Source organism: Pocillopora verrucosa, chromosome 3, assembly GCF_036669915.1.
Source record: "Pocillopora verrucosa isolate sample1 chromosome 3, ASM3666991v2, whole genome shotgun sequence".
In the NCBI taxonomy this organism is placed as follows: Eukaryota; Metazoa; Cnidaria; class Anthozoa; order Scleractinia; family Pocilloporidae; genus Pocillopora; species Pocillopora verrucosa.
In genome coordinates this window covers 10,094,286-10,111,036 of record NC_089314.1, presented here as the reverse complement: position 1 = coordinate 10,111,036, position 16,751 = coordinate 10,094,286, and the positions used below count along the sequence as shown (strand labels likewise).

The 16,751-nt window shown below is 39.2% G+C and overlaps 2 protein-coding genes across 6 annotated transcripts; both read left to right on the top strand.

The window, feature by feature from the left end:
* Window positions 1-246: 246 nt before the first annotated feature.
* Window positions 247-2,327, top strand: LOC136279739 (uncharacterized). Its single transcript, XM_066163781.1, has 2 exons — window positions 247-833; window positions 1,142-2,327. Exons 1-2 carry the CDS (start codon window positions 333-335, stop codon window positions 2,039-2,041), a joined length of 1,401 nt encoding a protein of 466 aa, XP_066019878.1. The 5' UTR covers window positions 247-332; the 3' UTR covers window positions 2,042-2,327.
* A 329-nt stretch (window positions 2,328-2,656) lies between these two features.
* LOC131777015 (myomesin-3-like) lies at window positions 2,657-14,753 on the top strand. 5 transcript variants are annotated; one of them, XR_010716950.1, is made up of 7 exons: window positions 2,657-2,814; window positions 5,163-5,772; window positions 6,411-6,710; window positions 7,419-7,727; window positions 8,531-8,620; window positions 8,917-11,413; window positions 13,258-13,396. XR_010716950.1 is itself a non-coding variant. In XM_066163785.1 (7 exons), the coding sequence occupies exons 2-6, from the start codon at window positions 5,190-5,192 to the stop codon at window positions 8,919-8,921; spliced, it is 1,287 nt and encodes a 428-aa protein (XP_066019882.1). In that variant the 5' UTR covers window positions 2,657-2,814; window positions 5,163-5,189; the 3' UTR covers window positions 8,922-8,957; window positions 14,736-14,753. The 5 variants fall into 5 exon arrangements, 4 of the variants coding, with proteins under 4 accessions (XP_066019882.1, XP_066019881.1, XP_066019879.1 ...); XM_066163785.1 differs by lacking the exon at window positions 13,258-13,396 and adding an exon at window positions 14,736-14,753 and having other exon boundaries at window positions 8,917-8,957; XM_066163784.1 differs by having other exon boundaries at window positions 8,917-8,957; window positions 13,258-13,368.
* Window positions 14,754-16,751: the final 1,998 nt, after the last annotated feature.

Below are 16,751 nucleotides of genomic sequence, written 5' to 3'. Positions count from 1 at the left end.
TGACTAAACTTGGAAATCTAGATATATGTCATCCGCTCTAAAACTTCCTGTTTAAATATCTATCGTTTTAATTTTCTGAAAAAAAACCCCCTAAATGTTGTATTCGCTGGACCAAGAAGGTTCCTGGTTAGACAACTGGCATTTTCTTTTCTTTTAACTCCTTTATTATGGTTGTTTGCATTAAAAAGAGAATATTTTATTAAGTTACGTGTGGTTAGCTCCTTTGTCGGTAACTGTTGACGTCGTAAATTTTCATTATCTGCTGTATCAGGCCCGAACCGCGTGCATCTTTCCCACACTTACTATCAGCTTACACACTGACGAAAAGTAATATGAAGTGGAAGCAATTCGCTAAGCTCTACATCGCTTTACTTCTGTTGGCCAACTTTCACCAGATGTCGTCCACGCCATCGTCTAAAAAAGTAAACACAAGGACTAAGATGGACGACCCGACAGACAACTACGTATACGCGTGTCTCAAGTATGACTACCAGGTTCATGAAGCCTTAGCCTCTACAAAGCCACCCTTTGACAACTACTTCAACATTTCCCGTGCTATCTATCCATCCGAAGATGTATCCTCTAAACTTGTCAATATCTGGGTGCATTTTACCAACTCCTCTGTTAATCTGACAGAGGTAAATCAACTGAAGTTCATTTGGAGTCGGTCTTGTTTGTACGTGAGTGATCGATACCTCAGTCTAAGAGCAATGGGTCTCTATTCCTTGTTTACCATTTGGCCTGACAGGGGGCAAGAAGACCTTCATATAACACTATATCAGTTTTGTGATCCACGGCAGACAAAGAGAAAACTTATTAACTTTTTGTCAACGGTAAGACCAGAATTAGCATTCTTTGATTTCAGTAGTGCTTTCTATGTCTACATGTTTTAAATTTTGCATTCTTCGGCTATACTATCACACTTCAACACAAACGCTTCCCGGATTTATTTGCACAACGCAGTCGCATAGCACTTTTGTCGAACATCTGTTAAAGTCCTCCGAAATGCTTTGGTATTGAAATATAATTTTAAAAAAATTATATGGTTGTCGACTCCCTCCATGTAACAAAGTGGCACGAATAAACCCTGGGATATTTTTTAATTTGATCTGATTATTATATGGTTTTCCTTTCTCAACAGCTGGAGGACATCGCAATAAGTCCATCCTCGTTCAACCCATCGCTGAACAGTGTTGAATGTGTTGCAGACGGAGGTTACGAAAACCACCTCAAGAACATTAACAAAGCCTTCCCTCAAATCTGCTGGCTAATCCTATTTTCTTCTCTAATAGGAAGCAACTTAATACGCATGTTAGTTTTAAAATATTGTAGAGGTGAAAGTAGTAGGGCAAAATCGATTCTGTCATTAGTATTTGTTGTTCTCTTGTGTGGGACGATTGTTGCTATCGTCGCTGTTATTTACAGTAGGCAGGCCCAAATCATTTATCCTTTAACGTATCTTTTATTCATTCTTTTAATTTTTTTACTTTGTTCTGTTTATTACTTGTTTCAGGCGGGTAACGAAGATAACAAAATCAATATCGTGTGTTTAAAATTTGGAAATGACGGAAAACTACATTCGGAAAGTATATTACTATGGACGACATATCCCGGAATTTTTATAGCCGTTCATCACGCCCTATGGGTGATGATCGGTATTATTACTGAGCCTTATTGGGCCCTACCAGTGGCAACATCATTCATCATGTTTGCATTTTTATTTTATGTTTTGTCTGCGCTTTATTTCTCGCCGAAGTATCCCAAAAAGTGGGATACTTCGGCGAAAATTAACTTTGGATTCATGATTGCTGCAGGCATTTCCGTCGTGATGGTTCAACTCTCGTTTCTTTTAGTCGGAAATCAGTTCTTTGACGAAAGCCTGCTCTCAAGTGCTATTCAGAGCGCTTTGGTCGTCATGATAAGCATTTGGTTCCGCTCTATCAAAGACGAGAAAGCTAATCAACAAGTAAGTTATGCATGTAACAACAATAGAAACATTGAAGCGAACGATACAGGTCTACAACTGCTTGATCGTGAGTGAATGTTTAGAATACTTCGTTAAACCTTTCACCCATCATAAAACGTGAATAAACTTCAGGGTGTGTCAGAAACCACGAAAAACACTTCTTTGTGCGTCTTCTTCTCCTGTTGCGAGTGTGTAAAGATATTAAAGTATACCTTCGTCGATAGTTAGATTGATTTTTAAGTAAAAAATAGATCTTCCTTTGCAAAAGTACTGTGATGGATAGAAGCCAGCACAGGTTGTCTTGTTTCTCTCGAGGACATATTCCGAAGAAAATAAAGAAATGGCATCTTTGAGGTTTGAATCTTCTCCTGACCTTGTCATTTTAAAATCTGTATCCTTATCTCTGGCATGTATGTTTTAACTTAGGGCATAACTCAAATATAAAGTCAATGAGGAAAGATACATGTTCTGAAGAGTCAAACTAGATTGTGAGGGACGGAGTCATAACTTCTAAAATGAAGTGAACAGTACTAGCCTAAAAGCTGTGTGGTGTAAACGATTATTCGCTCCAGCAATTGAGATGCCGTGGATCACAACATTGTTATTCCACCACACATATATTACGATTCACATTGCATGAGTGGCCACACGTGGCTCAGTGCGTGAGAACTAGCACTGCAAGAGCCTATGAATGATTCATCGCGCCTCAGGAGGTGTCTAAGTTGCGGAACAGTCAAATGATTGAGTGATTTAAACATCCTCTTTAGTCTCGTTGATATCAAGTTACTTGCTCATTGAAATCAACTTGTCCGGAAATATTTTGTACAGTGGTTCTCCGTAGCTCTTTGGTAAGTTTTAAAACATCGTTCATTTGATCTTGAGCGCAGTTTCAGCGCTGCTTACTTGAATGAACGTCAATTGTATCCAGTTTGTTTTTATAAATACCACCATAATAAAGAGCAGCTTATCCGTCGATGCGACACTGATCAGTGGTGGCATTTGAATGGAGTTATCCTCAAATATTGTTTTTGATACTAGGGATATTCTATGTAAGTTTATCTCAACTAAACTGAAATGCGAAAAATGGTTCAAATTCGATCTAGAAAGTAACAGGAATACTTCCTATTGTGTCTCGATATTGGTCAACCATGCTGTCAAATGGCCGTGGTAGCCATGAATCAAGCAGCATCTGGGAACGTTTTGGGAGCAAACTGAGTGGAAATTAGTGCACTGTAAGCTTTCCTTGGTGTGATTTTGAGTGTAGAAATGATTAATAAAAGTGGCAAACGAGCAGGTGTAAGTCGGCACTCTTAAGTGTAGCAACAATTATTCAGCTAAGGCGGAAATATTTATGCAAATTTCAGTAGAGATCGCTGCGCTCAAATATGTATATTGCGTTTTGACGTTGACGTTCGGTCGTTACACGGGAGAAATATGAAGACATTCTCGAATTTAGGATTGAATCGACCACGCAAGTCATGTTGAAAAACCAGAGTGAATTTTTTTTTCACATTCTCCATTCTACGATTTAAACATGCGTTATGTCATTAGAACAAAAACATATTTGACCCGCCAGATATTTCCTCGACAAGTGAAGCTGAACAAGGCTAAGCCTAAAACTTGACAAAGCCAAGAAAACAATAAACCTAATGATTGAATGCACTGAGCAACGTTTCCTCGCAATTTTCGTCTGCCACACAATGAATAGAGTTGTTTTGAGGTCTAGTTACTCGTCCCGATCGGGTAGATGCAGGCTGGTTACTGCACGGCATGGAAATGTGTGGCTCCATCTCTGGATGGCCTATAAGGTCATCCCGCAGTTTCTCCTCGTTCGATGACGGATGTTCAAATCAAGGTAGAAGTGTTAAATTACTTCTCATTAAGTTTTTTTCATAACTGACATCTACATTGTAAGATCGTGGTTGCCCAGATTGCTATTCTCGGACAGTTGCTGGTTTGCCTTAATACTAAACCCACAAGCGATTGCGTTACTGAAGGCACCCTGACTTGATTTTGCCCTCCTCCTATTCTCAGTCTTGTATTACTGGCCATCTGACTAAGCTGATGGGGTGTTCGCATACAAGGAAAAGCTTATAAGATTTGACGGCAGAACGTTAGCTTTGAACTCGTGTGGCTTTCTCCACCAAACGAAGGCATGGAACTGTTGAGAAAAGAGCTTCCCTAGAGAGAAACATTGCTCCAACCCCTTGATATTTTTGAGATACAGACCATCATCTTTTTTCAAGCTATAACTTTACTTATCTCTCGCGAGTTAAAGAATTGTTCTGAGGAAGGTAAAACAATGATGAGTTGTGATGCATTCAAGGCTTATGAATACATTTTCAAACTTTAGGTTAGGCACTGGATGTCACTGACAAAAGATAATTTTATAGCGTAAAAAACGAAAACTTTCGTAGTTTGCTTCTTTCCCATCGCACATAGTAGTAAAACTTCAAATTAAGCTTATATCGTGTATACATTTCCTTGGTTGAAATGAATTCCTGGAAAATTAAGTATTAAACGCTGGCCCTAAAAATCCCAAATTGATGTAAACCGACGATAAGGCACGGGAGAAAATGATTGGTTTATCCCTTTCAGTTGATCCCTACCATCATACACGTCGCTTGGCCAATCAGCGTAACTCAGAAGATAATAGACGATTTTATATGGTGGCCAGTAGCATGATAATCCAAGAAAAGACCGAACTTTATCACCCAATTTTTAATGAATATACGCAGGGATTCTGAGTCTTATTAAAGAAAGAGGTATTTTCTAAATCTTTTGAGATAAATGATGGGTATACCAGCGATATTCACTCCACAAATTTTGTAAACTTATTGATTTCATCGTGCCTATTGTTATCAGTAATTGCTGTTTGGTTGGCTGACGAATTATTGATTTGCGAGTTACTCATGCGATTGTGCATGCACAGTACCTCACCTGGCCCCCCATTTATTGGCTGAGATATAATTTCTCGACTTGATACTGCATTACAGCTTGTCGCGCATACTAAAATATAGATTCTCGTATCATCGACGGAGGAAGACGGATGTGTTGTAACGGCTTGATGTGCTCACAAATTTTTTAAGGTATAAGACAACGATGTGCGCTCGCTGCTAGCCCCGGGGTTAAGGTTAGAATCACCAGGAGAAGGTTTTTTTTACTTTTACTCATAAACTGAAACACTCTCTTTCAGCCTGGAAAAATCAGCGGAATCTTTAACATGGGAGTATTTGACAGTCTGTTGCAACCCCCAGAGAGGAAGGCGTTGTTTATGGTGGGAACTGGAAATAGCGAAAGAAAGGGGATTGGATGTGCAGTAGAATGTGAGGGGAAATATTATGTGCTCACGTGTAGAGATGTTGCCAGCCCTGAAGACGCAGGAGCAGACAATGAGCACGAATTTATCTTAGATCGCTATTGTTCGAATAATCCAAAGCATGTCGGCAAACATCGCCCGAAAGCCCTAGATATTCTGTGCGATGACAAGCGTAGTTTTCTCCTTCTCCCAGATGACCAAGTTTTGTGTTCGCATTTCCTTTTGAGTGCAGACAGTAAAAAGAAAGAGAAGGTTTACTCATATTTTCTCAGTGATGATGGAAAACGAGCACAATCTATTGATTGGTCGTACAATAACAACACGAGGAAGTACTCCATTGGGCGTGACCTCGACAGAAAAAACTTTCTTGGTTCACCGGTGCTATATTCTGATAAGACGGATAAAACCTTTGTGGTTGGAGTGGTTGGTAATGAAGAGAACACTTATCACCCAATTTTCTTCGAGAGCGCCTCACTTCCTTATCCTGGTAAGAAGCTTACTTAATCCTTACTTAGTTTGCTTCCTTTAAGTAACTTAGATTATAGTCCCACAATCATTGGGGTTTCATGTTCATGTCTTCATTGCAATAAGCTTTAAAAAGAAGCACTCTTAACGTTTCGCTCCGATCATTTCTCGTCGGGATAAATTTTCAATTTGGAAACCAAAAAATAATGATACGAATAATGGTCATGGTCATTATACCAAATAAAGTGGTAATACGAGGAGTCTTTAAGACATTAAGGAACAGGCAAAAAAGTCTAGACCTCGAAACTACCCCCCCGGAGTGGCCCGCCCAGCCGGAGTTTATCCCGGTTACCTTAACATGAAGCGACTAGGAGTATTACTACTCCCACCTGGATGAGCTGTCAGATCATCGCAGGGTTACGGCCCCAGAATTTCATCAGGCTTTCCCACAATTATAATTAGCGAGCACCCATTTTTACTCCCGATTGTTGAGAGGCACTGTGAAAATAAAGTGTTTTGCCCAAGAACACAACACAATGACCCAGCCAGGTCTCGAACTCAGCCCTCTCGACCGGGAAAAGAAGTCCTTAACATAACAGCCATGATTCCTTAGTGTCAAAAGAAACCACTTGATTTTAATGCCTAGCATCCTTCCTGCAGGTGCTCCCAGTCAAGTATATATTGTACCGGTTCCACGTGAAATAACTGAGGACAGGCTGACGTTGACGTGGGCAGCACCTAAAGACAATGGAGGAGTTATAACAGAGTATACAGTCTATCAAAGAAAAGTTAATGGCTCACCTTCTGACTGGGAAAGAAAGCCAACTGGTCTACACTCTCTTCAGCATGAAATCGTTGGTTTAGAAAGGGGGAAAATATATGAATTCCAAGTAACTGCCACAAACCGGTATGGTGAGAGCCCAAAAGGGGAGGACGCGACAAGGGGAGTAAGAGTGTTGGGTAAGGCTCTCAAATGTGGCTTTAAACTACAACTAAATGAAATTAGATTAAGAATATTTTATATACATGAATCTGCACTGTATGGGATGGGAAAGGGTTGTGGTAAAATACTTTGTTCGGCTGAAACCGCCGATGATGCGAGGACTTCTTTTTTTTTCTTCTCACGATTGAAAATGTAAATGAGAATGTGTTTTTAATATGTTTATGATTCCCTCTGCCTTTCACTCTTTTTGAAACCTGATGGGTGCCTCTTTGAGTAATAGAAAAAAAGCAAGAAGCATCAGGGTACTGAACTGTAGTTGAACTTTTCTAACATGTACTTGATTCCTTGTAAAACTTTCCTTTAAAGAACTCTTTATAACATTTCGTTATTCCCGAGGTATTTCACCATTGTCTGATAATCAGTATTGATACACAAAGAGGTAGATAGAAAATCATCTCGCACTAAGACTCTTAACCTACGCCTAATTTTGTCGTAATTGAGGCTCAGAGTGAAAAGCGTAGTTTATAAACTCTTTCAAAAAATTTTCATTCAAGATTTCCGAAAAGTATTCTAGGTCTAGTTAGATTTGCAGTCAAGAAGTATTTTAAGGAATCAGTTTGGCAAAGAAGTCAGTAATGGCTCCGAGGCATATCCAGTATTCAGGATTATGATAGTGATAATACACAGATCAGAAAAGGTTGATGATGATTCCATCTTTTCTGCAGGTGTTCCCAATCAAGTGAAAATTGTAGAATATCCAAGTGAAATAATTGAAGACAGAGTGACCTTGACGTGGAGAGCACCTGAAGACAATGGTACAGTTGTAACACAGTATACAGTCTATCAAAGAGAAGTCAATGAAGATGGTTCACGTTCTAACTGGAAAGGAGAGGCAACTGGTCGAGACGTTCTTCAACATGAAGTCGTTGGTTTAGAAAGCGGGAAAATGTATGAATTCCAAGTAACTGCCACAAACCAGTGTGGTGAGAGTACAAGGGTAGAGAAGGGCCCAAACATAGTCCAAATTGCATGTGGTAAGTTCTAGCCACTTTAAGTAACAATTAGATTGCATTATTGATCCAAATTTTTAATTTAGGGTGCAGTGGTAGGAACCGAACACGGAGCCTTTAAAATCCGTCTTTAAACTGCACACGGTGAACATTCAAACATTTAAAAGCTGGCGAAATGATAAAACGACACTGGTAGTCCTATCCTACCCACGACTCACTTTCTTTAGAAATTGTAAGAGCTGCGCTGGAAGCAATCATTTCATCTTTTTACTTGGTGGCTTACTGGCTCTGCGAGTTATAATCAGGCTTTCTGATCGTAAGCCTTCGCGGTCACAGGACATAAACAAAGAAATAGTTGGCATTTCGAAACACTGATCCTGAGTGAGATGCCGAAAAATCAGGGACCAGCGAATGTCTATAGCCTGGGAGAGTGAAGAGTGGTATATTTTGCGGGGATCACGTGGTTTTCCGGATGAACGGGTGATCAGTAGCCGCCAACAGGGTATAAAGGGGGGGGGGACCATGATAAATTGACGACTAATTAACTGACAACGAAGAGGGTATCATCAGAATATTGCAGAGACTTATGGGGGAGTCAGCTAAATCTTTATCGTGACACGACTAAAATCCTCCAATTCCAACCACAATCCCCCTGAAGGCGAAAGATAATGATTGGTTGGTCACTTCTCCATACACGACCAAGATTCTCTCTGTGGGGGGTCCTTAAAATCACTAAACCCTTATGACTTTCAGAGGTCCGAATGTAATGTTAATTATAGTGAAACTAACATTTTATAGACATTTTTAAATTTCCTCCTTTTTCATAGTTTCACCTGATTCATTATTGGAGTTTTTGCTATTCAAGATTTTTTCGTTTCTCAACAACACGATCTGGTCTTGGTGGAATTGGACGGAAGGTATTTGTTACAGTAGTTTACGTGTATTTCGTAAATGACTTAGGGACTGGAGATTCGGATGTGTCTTCTGGCCAGCTCAACTGTGAGAGTGCCTGACTATCGTGGCCATCCTCTGATGGTTATCTTTATTTGGTATAAACTAAAACAGTGGATAGTTTCGAAGGCGCGCTCTGATTGACTATGCAAACTCCTAGACTTGCTCTTAATTAAGGTGCCGATATGTGATAAACATAGGACACAGATCTGGACAAATCTTTGATTATCTATTTTTTTAATTATCTCGTGCCTCTCCATAGGTTGAAGAGGTCATGGACATGGAAAGTGAACCACACAATTGGTTAGAGTAATTTAACGTAGCCTCAAACAATATTGGCCGCGGCATTTAAAACAATTTACATCAGTTTTAATTTACGTTACATATGAAACAATGGATGGCGTCGAAGTTGCGCTCTGATTGGGTACTCAAACTCTAAATATATATCCTTTGCTATTTATCTCCTATAACTCGTGCGGGATTTGCGCCTAAAAATAAATATTGTCATCGTTGTTAGTATAAATGAGTTAAAATCGTTTCTTGCGTGATTGTCTATACTAAAATTACTAGTCACCTTTGAGCAACTGAAGAGACAAAATCGCGTGTCGCCAATTTTTTGGTATAATGACAATAATAAACTGACATTTTCATATATGCGGGTGTATACTGGAAAATTATAAGAACGTATTTTTGACAGAGGCGGATTTCTTTGGCGAAAGTCTTATTCAAAGATGACAGCTTAAGATTTAAGTTTGCAAACATCTTCAACTGATAGGGGCTAAAAATGTTCATCAAAACAGGTCGGATTAACTTGGATGTTAATGTGGTGATAAAACCAGTCATCAGAACCAAAGGATAGAAATTCAACCAGGACACCTATCATTTGAATCCCAATTGACGTTGTTTTAATTGTAGAATGATTGAATACCGAAGGGCTCAAGTGGTATACCTCAGTAGACTATTGTTATTTTAGGGTAGGGGCAGATGGGCAATGGCTCAGATTCTGACACTTAATTGATCCAGACGCAGTTAAAACTTCGAATTGATCTGCGCATAAGCTATGTGATGTGTCTTGTCCATCTCACTTAGTCCTTGCAAAGTTAAAAGTTGACGTGAACATTTATAGGGCCATCGTTGGTGCCCATTTAATGAAAGACGCTTTTTTATGTAAGGCTCATTTTTTTACAGTCATCAAGTTGCTCCAAGTTTCAATAGCAATTGTCTTGCCCATAAAAAATTACTCTGTTCCATGTGGCATGGACATTTTTCGGGTTTTGATTTGGGGGGCTTTGCAGATTGGCCTGAAGCTGCAAGGTCGAAAAACTTTTGGGGATACGTAGGTGGGTTAGGGTAGATTTTTCATTCAGTTTCCTTACTGTATCAGTCCTTATGGGCGGAAAACTTTACGATTTACTAGAATTCAATTAAATGAATCAAATGTGTGGAGTGCGCTGTCTGTTAGACTTTTATAGTAGTTTGGAATGTTTTTTTTCTTTACCTGATGATTTGTAATTTCCAGCAATTCGCAAACTAAATTTTTAGCGGAAATTCAGGTTATAATTTCGGCAGTCCAGTAATTTAAAAGAGCCACCTTCAAAATGTTCATACCATATGGTATCACATACACTTTACAACGGGTGGGCGTCCCATATCTATAGTTAAAAGTATCTAATTATTACACATGCAAATTGAATAATGAAAAAAAAAGAAAAACACTTCTTTGTACGTCTTCTTCTCTTGCTGCGAGTGTATAAAGATATGAAAGTATACCTTCGTCGATAGTTAGGTTGATTTTTGGGTCAAAAATAGACCTTCCTTTGCAAGATTACCGTGTGATGGATAGAAGCCAGCACAGGTTGTCTTGAGTTAATTTTCGGACGAGTCAGATGGCTTATTTATTACCTAAAAATTACATCATGTATTACAATTGTTTGTTATTTACTGAATGTTCACCTGTGAAGCTATAGAAAAATTAAGAGCACGATAAAAATGGTAAATGCTGGGGGGAAGAGAGTCGACATTGCTGAGTGTGTCAGGTCTCGCGAACTGGAGAAACAGTGATCACTGATCACTGATGGCTCCGTGATTTCCCACCTAAACTCGTGATGCCAAGAACTCTCTTGTCCTGTTGTTATCAAGGTCGCCAGTTAGCCTTGAGAACGTTTTGCGATTACTGCTCACTCCATTTTAGAAGTTATGACTGTGTCCCTCGTAATCTAGTTTGACTCTTCAGAGCATGCGTCTTTCCTCATTAACTTTATATTTGAGTTATGCCTTAAGTTAATCCAAGAAACCAGTTAGGAGACAGACACTTAATTCATTTTGGGGCAATTTTTTTCTCAAGGACATATTCCGGAGAAATAAAGAAATGGCATCTTTGAGGTTTCAAACTTCTCTTGACCTTGTCATTTTTAAATCTGTATCCTTATCTCTGGCGTATATGTTAAGCTATGTGGTATAGACAATTATTCGCTCCAGCAATTGACACGCGGTGGATCAAAACATTTTTATTCCGCTACACATTTATTACGATTTACATTGCATGAGTGGCTACACGTAGTTCAGTGCGTGAGAGCTAACGCATCACGCCTTAGGAGGTGTCTAAGTTGCGGAACATTTAAATGAATGAGTGATTTAAATGTCCTGTTTAGTCTCGTCGATATCAATACATTGATGCACTGACTTTGTCAAGTTTCTCGTTCATTTTCATTAACTTTGGAAATACTGCATTTTGTACAGTGGTTCTCCCAGCTCTTTGGGTAAGTTTTTAAAACATCGTTCGTTTGATCTGAGCACAGTATCAACGCTGCTTACTTAAAGGCGGATAAATGTCGACTGTATCCAGATTTGTTTATAAATACCACTATGATAAAGATCAGCTTATCTGTCGATGCAATACTGATCAGTAATGGTATTTGGGTGGAATTATCCTCAAATATTGTTTAATATACTAGGTATATTCTATGTAAGTTTATCTCAACTAAACTGAAATGCAAGAAATGGTTCAAATTCGATCTAGAAAGTAACAGGAATACTTCATATTGCGTCTCGATATTGGTCAACCATACTGTTAAACGGCCGTGGTAACCATGAATCAAGCAGCATCTAGAAAAGTTTCGTGAGCAAACTGAGTGGAAATTAGTGCACTGTGAGTTTTCCTGGGTGTGCTTTTGAGTTTAGAAATGATTAATACATGTGGCAAACGAGCAGGCGTAAATCCGCACTCTAAAGTGTAGAAACAATTATTTAGCTAAGACGGAAATATTTATGCAAATTTGAGTAGAGAACGCTGCGCTCAGGAAATATATATTGCGTTTTGGCGTTAACTTTCGGTCGTTACACGGGAGAAATGTGAAGACATTCCCGAATTTAGGATTGAAGAAGTGAATCATTGTTTTTCTCACATTCTCCACTCTCCGGTTTAAAAATGCGTTATGTCACTAAAACTCGACAAAGCCAAGAAAACAATTAACTTAATGGTCGAAAGCATTGAGCAACGTTTCTTCGCAATTTTCGTCTGCCGCACTACGAATAGAGTTGTTTCGAGGTCTAGTTACTCGGCCCGATCGGGTAGATGCAGGCTGGTTACTCAGAAACATTGCTCCAACCCCTTGATATTTTTGCGATACAGACCATCTTTTTGCAAGCTATAACTTTATTTATCTCTCGCGAGTTAAAGAATTGTTCTGAGGAAGGTAAAACAATGATGAATTATGATGTATTCAAGGCTTATAAATACATTTTCAAACTTCATGTTAGGAACTGGATGTCACTGACAAAAGATAATTTTATAGCGCAAAAAACGAAAGCTTTCGTAGTTTGCTTCTTTCCCATAGCACATACTAGTAAAACTTCAAATTAAGCTTATATCGTGTATACATTTCCTTGGTTAAAATGAATTCCTGGGAAATCAAGTATTGAACGCTAGCCCTAAAATTCCCAAATTGATGTAAACCGATGATAAGGCACGGAAGAAAATGATTGGTTAATCGCTTTTAGTTGAACCCTACCATCGTACATGTCGCTTGGCCAATCAGCGCAAGCCAGAAGATAATAGACGATTTTATACGGTGGCCAATAGCATGATAATCCAAGAAAAGACCGAACTTCATAACCCAATTCTTAATTAATATACGCAAGGATTCTGAGTCTGATTAAAGACAGAAGTATTTTCTAAATCTTCTGAGATAAATGATGGGTATGATAAGAATACCAGCGATATTCACTCCACAAATTTTGTAAATTTTTTTTCATGGTGCCTATTGTTATCAGTAATTGCTGTTTGGTTGGCTGACGAATTATTGATTTGCGAGTTACTCATGCGATTGCACATGCACAGTGCCTCACCTGGCCCCCCATTCACTTGCTGAGATATAATTTCTCAACTTGATACCGCATTACAGCTTGTCGCGCATACTAAAATATAGATTCTTGTATCATCGACGGACGAAGACGGATGTGTTGTAACGGCTTGATGTGCTGACAAATTTTCTAAGGTATAGGACAACGATGTGCGCTCACTGCTAGCCTCGGGGTTAGGGTTAGAATCATCAGGAGGAGGTTTTTTTTACTTTTACTCATAAACTGAAACACTCTCTTTCAGCCTGGAAAAATCAGTGGAATCTGTAACATGGGAATAATTGACGGTCTGTTGCAACCCCCAGAGAGGAAGGCGTTGTTTATGGTGGGAACTAGAAATAGTGAAAGAAAGGGGATTGGATGTGCAGTAGAATGTGAGGGGAAATATTATGTGCTCACGTGTAGAGATGTTGCCAGCCCTGAAGACGCAGGAGCAGACAATGAGCACGAATTTATCTTCGATCGCTATTGTTCGAATAATCCAAAGCATGTCGGCAAACATCGCCTGAAAGCCCAAGATATTCTGTGCGATGACAAGCGTAGTTTTCTCCGTCTCCCAGATGGCGAAGTTTTGAGTTCGCATTTCCTTTTGAGTGCAGATGATAAAAATAAAGAGAAGGTTTACTCATATTTTCTCAGTGATGATGGAAAACGAGCACAATCTATTGATTGGTTGTACGATAATACTACAAGGAATTACTCCTTATCCGTTGATCGTGATCTCGACAGAAAAAACTTTCTTGGTTCACCGGTGCTATATTCTGATAAAAATGATAAAACCTTTGTGGTTGGAGTGGTTGGTAAGGAAGAGAACACTTACTACCCAATTTTCTTCAAGAGCGCCTCACTTCCTATTCGTGGTAAGAAGCTTTAGAAACAATTGTCTCCCTTTCCTTTTCCTCCGAAAATAATGACTCAGGTAGAGCCACAAATGACATATATGATTCTGTCTTTCTGCGCATAAAGGACAAGTTACCTTTATCGTCAGACATAAAGCTGTGATAATAAAGCTCTAGATTATAGTGTATACACGGAACCTCCCAACCCCCTTCCCCCCCTCCATTACGATATCACCTGTATTGAAATCCTTAATAATTATGCTTCCTTAAAATAACTTAGATTATAGTCCGACAATCATTAAGGTTTCATGTTAGTATGGCGTCATTGCAATAACCTTTAAAAGAAGCTCTCTTAACGTTTCGCCCCGATCATTTCTTGTCGGGACAAATTTTCAATTTGAACACCAAAAAATCACAATACGAATTATGGTCATGGTCATTATATAAAATAAAGAGGTAATACGAGGAGTCCTTTAGACATTAAGGAATAGACAAAGAAGTCTAGACCTCGAAACTCCCCCCCGGATTGGCCCATTCAGCCGGAGTTTATCCCGGTTCCCTTAACATGAAGCGACTAGGAGTATTACTACTCCCTCCTGGGTGAGCTGCCAGTCCATCGCAGAGTTACAGCCCCAGAATTTCATCAGGCTTTCTTGACAGTTACAATTAGCTAGCAAACATTTATACTTCAGGGTGGAGAGAGGCATCGTGAGAGTCAAGTATTTTGCCCAAGAACACAACACATTGACCCAGCCAGGTCTCGAACCAAGACCTCTCGACCGGGCAAATAAGTTCCTAACATAACAACCACGATTCCCAAGTGTCAAAAGAAACCACTCGCATCCAAAAAGGATGATTTTAATCGCTAGTGTCCTTCCTGCAGGTGCTCCCAATCAAGTACATATTGAAGCAGTTCCATTTGAAATAACTGAGGACAGGGTGACGTTGAAGTGGACAGCACCTAAAGACAATGGAGCAGTGATAACAGAGTATACAGTCTATAGAAGAGAAGTCAATGAAGATGGTTCACGTTCCGACTGGGAAGGAAAGCGAACTGGTCTAGACATTCTTCAGCATGAAGTCGTTGGTTTAGAAATCGGAAAATTGCACGAATTCCAAATAACCGCCAAAAACCGATGTGGTGAGAGCCCAAGAAGGGGGAAAGCGACAATAAGAGTGAAAGTGTTGGGTAAGGTTCTCGAACGTGGCTTTAAAATACAACTTAATAAAAACTACAAAACGAAATGAAATTAGAATATACAGATGACCCGACCAGGTCACGTACTCAGACCTCTCGACCGGGCGAACAAGTCCCTAACATAATAACTATAAAATTCCCGAGTGTCAAAAGAAACCACTCGCATCCAAAAAGGATGATTTTAATCGCTAGTATCCTTCCTGCAGGTGCTCCCAATCAAGTACATATTGAAGCAGTTCCATGTGAAATAACTGAGGACAGGGTGTCGTTGAAGTGGACAGCACCTAAAGACAATGAGTGGGGATAACAGAGTATACAGTCTATAAAAGAGAAGTCAATGAAGATGGTTCACGTTCTGACTGGGAGGGAAAGGCAACTGGTCCAGACGTTCTTCAACATGAAGTCGTTGGTTTAGAAAGCGGAAAAATGTATGAATTCCAAGTAACTGCCACAAACCGGTGTGGTGAGAGTTTAAGGGTAGAGGAGGGCCCCAACATAGTCCAAATTGCATGTGGTAAGTTCTAGCCATCTTAAGAGAGGATGTCAGCATCCATCGCACAAATTTGAAATATTGTGGCAAGTCGCCCAAAATTCGATTTCTCTCCTACTTTCATATTTTGTAGCCCAATATGTCCTAAATAATTGTGGTGTAGTTTTTTTGTGAAAATATATTTTATTTTTCGAGAAATGATTTTTTTCGTTCGACCGCTCAAATAAGCAAAATTTCACCGTGAATATTACCCGAGTTGAGTGACCTCATGTAACAAATATATACTTAACCACCGGTATTTCTGTCAACAAAATCCTCTGTTTTTTCATCTAAACTTAATGCCTTGTCATTATTGGAGCTGTCAAACTAATATTTATTTTTTGGTGAGTATTTTTGTCCGACATACTTTTCCTATGTCGAAAAGTAACATCAAAACAAAGACAGTTTTAACAATGATCGATATGACAAAATCTACTTAGCTTCGAGCTTTTAAAAGACAAAAGAGAGCTTAAATAGTTACTGTAAAAATTTCTTTGTGTATTTGTGTTGTTCTATCTTGAGACGGACTCAGGGTCCGGCAAAATTTACTTGCTAGCGACAATGAAATATGCATGGTGTGCCTACTTGTCGCCACCGTTTACTGGCATAAATCCCTACAATTTGTACAAAAATCTAACATAACACTCTTACCTTGTTAATCTACGATTTTATTAGCTGTTTCGATTATTATAGAACGCCTGCGTATTACTTTTTGACAGGAGCCCAGGTTTTGCGTTGTGTTTTCCCCTCTCCATTTACATCATAAGCTAGTCACGCAACAATTTATACTGACACTGATGAATATTTACCCTGAACAGAGATTTTTGTTTATGTTGAATTGAAAATATCAGAATATATGCTGCATATTTACCCTGAACAGAGATTTTTGTTTATGTTGAATTGAAAATATCAGAATATATGCCATAAGTGGTCACTAATCGTTGTTTCAGCGGTAGCGAAGCAGTTAAAAGCGGGTTGTTGCTTCAACGTTATTGGAGTTTATAGTATTTAGACAGGTGAGCAAAGCGTGATGCTCTGGGAATAAAAAACTTTAGGGGCCTTTTACATGATATCGGAGTGGTTTTGTTCAAGAACGAGTTCATACCGGTTGCCACATGATACCAGAGTAAATTTTTTCGAAACGAGTCATTTCTGATTGAGTTTATTGGAGT

Coding starts and splice junctions, on each gene's coding strand:
- LOC131777015 (XM_066163782.1), top strand. CDS start 5,190: ATGGGAGTATTTGACAGTCTGTTGCAACCCCCAGAGAGGAAGGCGTTG. Junction 5,773..6,410: donor CGCCTCACTTCCTTATCCTG/GTAAGAAGCTTA, acceptor TCCTTCCTGCAG/GTGCTCCCAGTCAAGTATAT. Junction 6,711..7,418: donor AAGGGGAGTAAGAGTGTTGG/GTAAGGCTCTCA, acceptor TCTTTTCTGCAG/GTGTTCCCAATCAAGTGAAA.
- LOC136279739 (XM_066163781.1), top strand. CDS start 333: ATGAAGTGGAAGCAATTCGCTAAGCTCTACATCGCTTTACTTCTGTTG. Junction 834..1,141: donor TTATTAACTTTTTGTCAACG/GTAAGACCAGAA, acceptor CTTTCTCAACAG/CTGGAGGACATCGCAATAAG.